This window comes from Oncorhynchus clarkii, chromosome 17 (assembly GCF_045791955.1).
Source record: "Oncorhynchus clarkii lewisi isolate Uvic-CL-2024 chromosome 17, UVic_Ocla_1.0, whole genome shotgun sequence".
Lineage (NCBI taxonomy): Eukaryota > Metazoa > Chordata > Actinopteri > Salmoniformes > Salmonidae > Oncorhynchus > Oncorhynchus clarkii.
The window spans coordinates 32,898,245-32,909,722 of NC_092163.1; the positions used below are offsets into that span (position 1 = coordinate 32,898,245).

The 11,478-nt window shown below is 42.5% G+C and overlaps 1 protein-coding gene across 1 annotated transcript in view; it reads left to right on the plus strand.

The window, feature by feature from the left end:
• The first annotated feature begins 8,834 nt into the window (after positions 1 to 8,834).
• Positions 8,835 to 11,478, plus strand: part of LOC139370713 (max dimerization protein 4-like) — a 48,439-nt gene continuing 45,795 nt past the window's right edge. Inside the window, exons 1-2 of the mRNA XM_071110362.1 lie at positions 8,835 to 9,072; positions 9,727 to 9,826. Coding sequence (XP_070966463.1) covers positions 9,009 to 9,072; positions 9,727 to 9,826 — 164 coding nt within the window. The 5' untranslated portion in view covers positions 8,835 to 9,008. The remainder of the gene's footprint in view (positions 9,073 to 9,726; positions 9,827 to 11,478) is intronic.

Genomic DNA, 11,478 nt, shown 5'->3' on the forward strand with positions numbered 1-11,478 from the left:
GGTCCCATACACATATATGTAGCAGATGTTATTGGTCCCATACACATATGTAGCAGATGTTATTGGTCCCATACACATATGTAGCAGATGTTATTGGTCCCATACACATATGTAGCAGATGTTATTGGTCCCATACACACATGTAGCAGATGTTATTGGTCCCATACACACATGTAGCAGATAATATTGGTCCCATACACACATGTAGCAGATGTTATTGGTCCCATACACACATGTAGCAGATGTTATTGGTCCCATACACACATGTAGCAGATAATATTGGTCCCATACACACATGTAGCAGATGTTATTGGTCCCATATACATATGTAGCAGATGTTATTGGTCCCATACACATATGTAGCGGATGTTATTGGTCCCATACACACATGTAGCAGATGTTATTGGTCCCATACACACATGTAGCAGATGTTATTGGTCCCATACACATATGTAGCAGATGTTATTGGTCCCATCCACACATGTAGCAGATGTTATTGGTCCCATACACACATGTAGCAGATGTTATTGGTCCCATACACACATGTAGCAGATGTTATTGGTCCCATACACATATGTAGCAGATGTTATTGGTCCCATACACACATGTAGCAGATGTTATTGGTCCCATACACATATGTAGCAGATGTTATTGGTCCCATACACATATGTAGCAGATGTTATTGGTCCCATACACACATGTAGCAGATGTTATTGGTCCCATACACATATGTAGCAGATGTTATTGGTCCCATACACACATGTAGCAGATGTTATTGGTCCCATACACACATGTAGCAGATGTTATTGGTCCCATACACATATGTAGCAGATGTTATTGGTCCCATCCACACATGTAGCAGATGTTATTGGTCCCATACACACATGTAGCAGATGTTATTGGTCCCATACACACATGTAGCAGATGTTATTGGTCCCATACACATATGTAGCAGATGTTATTGGTCCCATACACACATGTAGCAGATGTTATTGGTCCCATACACACATGTAGCAGATGTTATTGGTCCCATACACACATGTAGCAGATGTTATTGGTCCCATACACACATGTAACAGATGTTATTGGTCCCATACACACATGTAGCAGATGTTATTGGTCCCATACACATATGTAGCAGATGTTATTGGTCCCATACACATATGTAGCAGATGTTATTGCGGGCGTAGCGAAATGCTTGTATGACAGTTGAACTAAGCTCATGAGGCATTTATAATTCAGATTCTTCATGAATCAATGTGCATGTATTAATCATTTAGAAGTCTTAAAATGGATGCAGCAAATCACACATGGCCCCTTTAACAATCATTTAGTTTTTGTTTTTACGTAAACCCTCTCAAACAACGACTGGGAGATTCATGCTAGGCTCTCAAACAACGACTGGGAGATTCATGCTAGGCTCTCAAACAACGACTGGGAGATTCATGCTAGGCTCTCAAACAACGACTGGGAGATTCATGCTAGGCTTTCAAACAACGACTGGGAGATTCATGCTAGGCTCTCAAACAACGACTGGGAGATTCATGCTAGGCTCTCAAACAACGACTGGGAGATTCATGCTAGGCTCTCAAACAACGACTGGGAGATTCATGCTAGGCTCTCAAACAACGACTGGGAGATTCATGCTAGGCTAAGCATTTCTCTGGTTTAATTCAATGCAACTTCACATGGTGTTTTTATGCTTTTATGACAACGGATAAAACCATAAAAATGGTGATGAATGACAGCTAATTCTAAAAGCAAATGGATGCACTTTTCACCTTCCTCCCGTGACCATAAAAACAAAACAAATTAAGCCTTGGTTTCGCTGACACTAAACCCTGCACTGTGCTCACACACACACACACACACACACAAGCGATTTCTCTTGGAGGAGCTCGCTGGTTTAGTTGCCCAGGCATTGATGTGCCATCCATAAAAATCTGATCCCCAAAACAAATGCTCCTTCCACAGCAACACTAGTAATCAAGAGGAGAAGGAAACATCAGAGGAGATTAGAAATGCTAATGCTGTAGCAGCCTCTCCTCAGAGAGAGCCAACAGTTACGTTATAGCCAGGCTGCACGGCGAAAGCAGAAGCTGTGCTATTTGGAAACAAAAAGCTAAGTGTCAACCTAGGATCCACATTTACACAAAGATATTACACATCTACTGATACACATAGGAAAATGCAGGCCTAGATGGTATTATAGTATAGGTGGACACAAGTGGAAAGTCACGAAAAACACAGGCCCACTTTCATAACCTGTACCATGCAGTGTAAAATAAATACAAACATAGTGGAATTTATCTCAGTCCAAACAACCACTTCCCTGTGTTGTGTTGTTGAGATTCTCTTTCTCAGGAGAGACAGTGTGTTCTGGTTCACTGCTCTGGTTCCAGGCACTGATGGTGATGGCCCATGGCGCTTTGCATGAGGTCTGACTGAGGCTGGGGCTGAGGCTGGGGCTGAGGCTGGGGCTGAGGCTGAGGCTGAGGCTGAGGCTGAGGCTGAGGCTGGGGCTGAGGCTGAGGCTGGGGCTGAGGCTGGGGCTGAGGCTGAGGCTGAGGCTGAGGCTGAGGCTGAGGCTGAGGCTGGGGCTGAGGCTGAGGCTGGGGCTGAGGCTGAGGCATGGATGGCTGGTTATATAAAGTGGAGATAATATTGGTGATAAAGTGGAGATACTATTTCTGTACTATTAACTGATACGTCAGAGCATGGTTCATCCAGACAAATCTCATAACGAAGAATTAAAACACTTTTTTTTCGGCTAAATGTATCACCACAATGGTAGCATTACACACAATGTTATACACAAGGTTGCCTCAAAACACGTATTATTTGAAGCACATTCTATTTAGCTGTATGTACTGTAGGTAGGCCACTTAGCTGTAGGCCTTAGTCAGATTGGCCACAATACAGAGAAACTAACTTTAGTCTCAGCAGGCTGTAACGATCTGGGTGTCGTGGGTGCGGAGTCAGGCGCAGGAAACAGAGAGTTCAAGGTAGTGCTCTTTAATGCACACACGGCGAACATAAGCCACCCCACGAAACACTGGGCGCTAAAAAACTAATGCCCCAAACACGGGGACTAAAATAGTCCAGCAAAAACCCACGAACAGGGAAAAACACGTTTGACTCAAACATACACACATGTTACACAAACAATCCCGCACAAAGTAATAGGCGGGCCGGCTGACTAATAAAGCCCAACCAATCACCACAATGCATAACAGGTGTAACCAATAAACAGACAAGGAGGGGGAGGAAAGAATCAGTGGCAGCTAGTAGGCCGGCGACGACGACCGCCGAGCGCCACCCGAACGGGAAGGGGAGCCACCTTCGGTAGGAGTCGTGACACAGGCTATATCAATAACGGCTGTATTTGGTGTTGATCACGGTAAATCTTTGAACCAACTCTAGAAATCATGTTCCTGACACGTGCTCATTGTGTGGGGTCACCATTGCAAACTTAACCAAAATGTAACAGACAATTAACACTGATATCCACAGTACAGAATACAGCTGGATAGGCACTTTACAGAACCAGATGTTACTGTAGCTTACTCAGCAAGTTAATATTGCAGTCTGATTCCTTGGGGATGCGTTCCAAATGGCAGCATATTACCTCTGTAGTGCACTACTTTTGACCAGATCCCATAGGGCTACCCATAGGGCTCTGGCTAAAAGTAGTGCACTAAATAGGGAATCGGGTGCCATTTCGGATGCACGGGACTATGTATGTAGCATCACACCTCATTTGGCACCATTGCCCATGACAAAAAGGTATAACCTATTTAGCTTTTCTCAAATCATGACTGTTGAAGTGAAAGTTTGGTTTTTAGCATTGAAGCCCTTCATCTCCTTCCCCAGAGTCTGGTGAACTTGTGGGTATTGTATTCAGCATAAGCTCCCAACCACTGTCTCTCTGCGTCCAGTATGAAGGTAGAGGTAGTTTCTAGAGCCAGTGCTAACTAGTGTTAGCAAAGATTGGAAGTATTTGGGTGCAGCTAGCAGTCTTTGTGCTAACCTAGGTAGCATTGGTTCTTCGAAGCTACCTCTAACTTCATTGGCAATTAAATAAAGGGCTTCATTGCCAAAGTCCCAAGCTATCACTTAAACCTCTTATGTATCTATGATTGAGGCCATGTATAATACGCTTATCACATTTATCTTTAGCCAGCATGGAAAATACTGGGTTCAATCAATAGGGCTTGAAGAGGTCAATAATTTCACCTGGAACTCCAAGCAAGGTCAAGCCCTTCGTAATCTCTGTGACTGATAAAGGACGCACACACCACATACACACTGATAACAGACGCAGACCTACAGAGCTCAGCTCAGTTCAGTGGAGCAGCAGCTCAGTGAGTGAAGTCAGTACTGCATCGTGGGACCGCCTACAATGATTTTAAAAAGTGCACCCATTGCATAAATCTATCATTTCCACATAAATCGGCCTAACGAGGATGTGATGATCGTCAGGACAGAGGAAGTGTGGACGTAATAGAAGGTTTTTAGGCCGGCCTGCCTGGAAATGCAGTTGTAACAGTTGCCGTTGTGAAACAGACTCCAGCCTGGTCCCAGATCAGCTTGTGCTGTACAAATTGTTTGGCATGGCAATGACCATAGGAGTTGGCTACACAGCACAAACAGATCTGTGACCAGGCTACTATACGTGTGTTCCGGCTATTACTACTACCATCTGCAATGATGGAACCAACTGCAGTATGTGGTATTGAAACTATGAGTGGGTGGAGACAGTTGGGAGTGACATTATCAACTCAAATATCACACTGCATCATAAATGAGACTCGTCTTAGTTTCAAGTTTCAAGTTGTATTACTTTCAGGTTCCTTGTCGACAATGCAACAACAATAAGAAATAACAACAGATAAGAATATGAACATAAAGTAAATGGCTCAGTAGAATAGAATAAACATTTTAGCATAAGTATAAAACAGGAAGGCACAATTAATTGTCCAATATTTACAAGTGTATTGGGGATGGGGGCCAGGGTATAAATTGAGCAGAATAATAAGAGCCGTTGTGATGTGTGTGTAACATGAATGTATACTGTGTGTGTGTGTGTGTGTGTGTGTGTGTGTGCGTGCGTGCGTGCGTGCGTGCGTGCGTGTGTGTGTGTGTGTGTGTGTGTGTGTGTTTGTGTGTGCGGGTGTGTGTGTCTGTGTGGGTGTGCTAAAGTCAGGAGAATCAGAGCAGGTGTTCAGCAGACTGATAACTTGTAGATAGAAACTGTCTCTGAGCCTGTTGGTATCAGACCTTATACTCCAATACCATGTACCCGAAGGTAGGGGAGAGAACAGCTCGTGGCTGGGGTGTGTGGGGTCCTTGATGATGCTGGCCTTCCTCAGGCACCGTTTTGAGTAGATGTCCTGGATGGGTGAGAGCATGGTCCCTGGGATGTACTGGGGCGTCTTCACCACCCGCTGGAGGGCCTTGCAGTCGTGGATGGAGCAATTCCCGTACCAGGCCGTGTTGCAACCGGTCAGGATGCTCTCGATGGTGCAGCGGTAGTATGTGGAGAGGACCCGGAGAGACATGCAGAATTTCTTCAGCCACCTTAGGAAGTAGAGATGCTGTTAGCGCCTTCTTGACAAGAGTGGTGTTGTTGGTCCAGGACAAGTTCTCGGTGATGTGGACGCCGAGGAACTTAAAACTCGTGACTCTCTCTACTGCAGTCCCGTTGATGTGGATCGGGGCATGTTCACTACTCTGCTTCCTGAAGTCAACAATCAACGTTGTTTGTCTTGCTGACGTTGAGGGAGAGGTTGTTGTCATGACACCACAATGCCAGTTCACTTATCTCCTTCCTAAAGGCTGACTCGTCGCAGTTGGTTATCAGGCCTACAACCGTGGTGTCATCAGCAAACTTGATGAGGGAGTTGGTATGGTGCAAAGCCACACAGTCGTGGCTGAACAGGAAATAGCACACAGAAACACCACCTGCCTTTGGGTTAACACACACCAACCTACCAGTGTTTATATAGGCCTATAACATATCAATTGAAATATGAACATATATAATAAATGGTTTCATTAACACACACACACACACACACACACACACACACACATACACACACACACACACACACACACACACACACACACACACACACACACACACACACACACACACACACACACACACACACACACACACACACACACACACACACACACACACACACATACACACACAGGAACAATGGAGAATTGGCTTGCTAATAATAGCGGTAGAAACATTTACAGAGGCAGAAGTGTACGTCAACAAACAAGTATCAGGAAACAATAAAAAAAAGGCATGCATATGAATTGAGCTAAACAAAGGGTAGGCCCCTAGGGACCACTGTTCTTGGTATTAAAGTCCCCTGGATTCTGTGGCAACTCAAGGTGATTCATTTATATGGTTTCTATATTGTCTTTGATCTGTTTGGTAAAAGAGTGGTATTCAGTGATATTCTCAATATTCACTTAAACCATCAGTGTCATTAGATACTGAAACATACACACACACACAAACACACACACACACCGAACCATAGCACATCTGGGGAATAATTCAAAATCCTGACAAACAGTCCTGTAGCTCAAAAATGATTACTAAACTAGTTTATGTTGATCCCTACATGTTGCATCAGTCCAGTCTCACCCGTCTGTTGACATGAACTGTACACAGAGAGAGTCAACCTACGTATGGACTGATTGTGCATGCAGACACTTCTCTGATGTTTCAAACACAGCCAATGCTTTCTAGGTCACTACAAGCATCTGGCAATAACTGTCATCATCTTTGTTTTTATCACTATCTTCCTGAGACCCTATATTACTTTCTCTTCCTTTCTTCTTCTCAGTACATCGCCCGGCTACACCTAAAGACTGAGCATTTTGGTAAGCTTTTAGATCAGGTTTATAACGCTGATTGCTTATCTTTACATTTATCCTCGTCGATAATGTTGTCACGTCATAATGTCTCTGCCACTTCGTTATCTCGGGTGTGTGTTCCTTTTGTGTGGTCTTATAGTAAGTGTGTGGGTGAGGTTGGTTGACTTTGGTTGCCAGCTGTAGCCTGGTAAAACCACCCTGAGCCAAAACCACCCTGTCACCAGTGAGTGGAGCATTCAGTCTGGTCTAACCAGGCTAAGCCAACTGGGCCATGATTTACAGTCATCTGAAGACAAACTGACATATTGCCTATCATAAGGCTAGTGAGCTGAAAAATAATTAAGTGCAATTACAATAAAACAGAATAAAAGTGTACAAGATTACTATTAGAACACACAGGGCAATGTTTTACTGACATAACTAGATTGGTATGTGATATAGCCTGGTAATAATCATAAATATCACTTTATAACCAATTACTGTAAAAGGTTTATAGTAACAGTGAGGTAAGTTTTGTTTCACAGTATGGCCTGGTTCTATGATGGTAACAGCATAGCAGTGTGTTGTTGCCTTGAGGGACGACAGCACAGCTAGGCCCACACCCTGTGACCCTGCTGAGAGTGTGACCTCATCACCATAACAGACTACGGCAATGTGGAGAGGAAGCTATGGGCTTGTTGTGTGTATTTTTATTTTAACGTCTTGCTTTGCACCATTTTGGAGAAAAATGCACGCTACCATAAAAAAATATTAAATATTGTGTGTCCACAACAGAATTATATAATGACATTTAGCCAAATTATATTTACCCAAATACTTGTTCAATATCTTTATTCTACAATATCCACACAACCACCACCAACGAACATTTTCTGTTGATCTACCCTTCATGACACTTAAAGGCAAACACTGAGAAATGTCACCTGGAGAGTCATTTTGACACTCACTGACTGACATTGAGGGCTATTTCCATAAAATGTTGCAGTTGAGGGAATACTGGGGAAATTAGCCATGGAAATGTGCAGACAGCTTGGTGAATACCCCCGGCACTGTGGCACGCAGGCTCTCTCCTGAAGAAGGCTTTGCAATACATTGTTCTTAATAATGGTCATCTATCTCATTGTAAAATGCTTCATTTTATCAACATGTATCTTTCAAAAAGATAATGACATACACAAGTCTTTGCATTTCATAATAATCCTGCCCCTTATCCCCCCTCTCTCTCTCTCTCTCTCTCTCTCCAACAGCATCCTGTGGTTGCCAAATGCTATTTTAAAAAATCCTTCAAGATGTTTTCTTTTACTTGAATCATATGTAACTGCTGGATATTTAGCATGATAATACACTTTAAAGTGTAAGTATACCATTTTAAACGTGAAAGTATCATATTTTATTAAAGTGAAAGTATCATATTTTTTTTGACAATGTCATGACAACATAATAGCAGTTTTCCTCTATTCTACACCAGAACTGAAACTTTTCTGAAACAAGTTGTCTAATTGAAGCAGTTGGCTCAACAAACACCAACGTGACTTCCTACACGATTCAAGTTAGACTTTTTGACGAAGAGCAAACCACACTGGCAACCCAGACAACAGCCAAGTTCAATGTTCAAGAGGAAGGAAAAAGACACGCCCAAAAGTACCCCTCTGCCAATCAACAGCCAGTTATCTAGATATCAGACCAATGAACGATTACGGGGCTGGGTCACACGCGTTGTTGCTAGGGTATAGCTTCTACCTTGTTACTATCACTGTCAAGCCAATCACAAGGCAATTCGCAATGTATCAACGTGCTCCTGGTAAACCGGTCACTGAGCTTCCCTATTGGCCAATGTACGTATTCAGGGACCGCCTATGTGGATGTTATTATTTTCTAATTGGCCAGAACAGCCGTCCTTTACTTCGCAGGTTTTTAGTTAGGTGCAGTTGATATGAATCTGGCTGGGAGTCCCAAAGACTCAGAACTGAACATAGACGTTCATATCGACCTAACACAGTTTTAGTTTTTATTTCATTTTTGTCTCATATTATTTTTTTTTTATATTAGCTGTACATTTGTGTATATAGATATTATTTTATATTTTTATACAAGTCAACAAGATGGAACTTAATTCTCTTTTAATTCTCCTGGAGGCTGCAGAATACTTGGAAAGAAGAGACAGAGGTATTTCCCTGACAGAATGTCAGATGGCTTTGACTGGGTTAATGACCGTATTTAATGTTAGGAAAATTAAAACGGTCTCTATTCTATTTTATGTGAAGTTGTGGACGTGCACTGCCATAGCGCAGCTATGATGTCACTTTATGAGCAATGAACATACTGTGCTGGTGCGGTGATGTTATTGCAGACCGACCGACCTAGATATAACTTGCATATTAACAAACTAGTCAACACGTTAGGAAAAGTCTTGAGATATAACCTATTTGCATGTGTAGTTTTGCATTAGTATGATCAGGCAATGCTTATAACCTGTTTTATCTGATGGCTATAGCCTTGTTTAAAATTGGTTAGGGACAAGTTCAAGATACAGTTTCTTATCAAGATACATTATGTATATCATGTTTATTATAAATGGGTATGTAGATAAACTCAATATTAGATTGTCCTGAATCTTGTGTTTTGCTCCAGCATTGTCAACGAGTTTATCTACGTAACCATAACCACTTTTATCAAATAACATGTTTGGCTTAGGCTACGTCATATATGGCATTGACAGTTCTATCATGTGATCGTCAGTTTATATCCCTTGTTACGTTTAATTTATTAGCCTACATGTGTAGAAATTAACCCTGTTGTTTTTGTTTACTTTGTCAATAGAAGCAGAACATGGTTACGCGTCTGTTTTACCGTACAATAGCGACTTTTCCCGAAAGAAAACGAAAGCTTCACCAATTTCAAGAAAAACTCAGAACAATAGGTAAATATACACCTTTTTCTATCGATATAGCAATAGTTCAATCGATCTGTTTGTGTTTATTCGTCATACATACAAACGCCATTTTTCTTTTCACTGTTTAGATGTCGTATAAACACTGCCACGCGTACAGCATCACTTTTGGTGCTCACTTTCTTTTTCAACACCCATGCTTCATTCTGACATTCACCCCCTTTTCCCCAATGCATTCACGCATTGATTTGAACATGCACACTTCTGCTGCATTTGCAACGTTTTGGAACTTGTGTTATGTCACTCCCTCCCATGACCCATATGACACCGAGCGCGCGTCGTCATCTCGGTAACAGTACACGGCGTTCTGACATAGATAACAGAAAAATAATGTTAAATGTATCGATTCTCCTGTCGTGCTGAGGCTGCTTTGTACGGCTGTGCTTCAGGAGCATTTAACAATGTGGCAATTGCAAAAAAAGATTACACCACTTTTAAGAAATGTTTGTTGTTGTTACTGCGCTAAATTTACCGGCCATTCTAGTTTTTTATTGGTTGGTTAGCATCATATGATAGGTCCTGCGCAGTGCCTCAAAACTTTTTTCAGAAGCAGTCTCACGCTTTGATAATTATTTTTTTCTTCGTAAGTTCAGCAAGTTATTTTAATTTCCTCCATCAACATATTAGACGTCATATGACCCGCCCTCACCAAAGAGGCTCATTTTATAAACCATATGTTGTGGGAGATATATAGGATCTGTCAGTGGCCTATATTGTCAAGTCTTTTGGTGCAGTCACAGTGTGTTTTCTTGGAGCAAAACAGTGGGGATGTGGCACACTCAGGTGGGTGTGGTGGCCAACTCAACTTAGCTCACACAGATGTCCACATAACACAGTGCCCCACAGACACAGCCTTAGCAGACCCTGCCCCTGCCTGGGCGGAGGGCTCAGTTTACAGCTGGTCTGGCTGCAGCCTGAGTTTCTCTCCCCTTTCTGGTACCAGTTTATTGCTCTGCATGCTACAGCTATTCTTTCTGGTACCAGTTCATTGCTCTGCACACTACAGCTATTCTTTCTGGTACCAGTTCATGGCTCTGCACACTACAGCTATTCTTTCTGGTACCAGTTTATTGCTCTGCACGCTACAGCTATTCTTTCTGGTACCAGTTCATTGCTCTGCACACTACAGCTATTCTTTCTGGTACCAGTTCATGGCTCTGCACACTACAGCTATTCTTTCTGGTACCAGTTTATTGCTCTGCATGCTACAGCTATTCTTTCTGGTACCAGTTCATTGCTCTGCACACTACAGCTATTATTTCTGGTACCAGTTCATGGCTCTGCACACTACAGCTATTCTTTATGGTACCAGTTTATTGCTCTGCACACTACAGCTATTCTTTCTGATACCAGTGCATTGCTCTGCACACTACAGCTATTCTTTCTGGTACCAGTTCATTGCTCTGCACACTACAGCTATTCTTTCTGGTACCAGTTCATGGCTCTGCACACTACAGCTATTCTTTCTGGTACCAGTTCATTGCTCTGCACACTACAGCTATTCTTTCTGGTACCAGTTCATTGCTCTGCACACTACAGCTATTCTTTCTGGTAGCAGTTCATTGCTCTGCACACTACAGCTATTCTTTCTGGTAGCAGTTTATTGCTCTGCACACTACAGC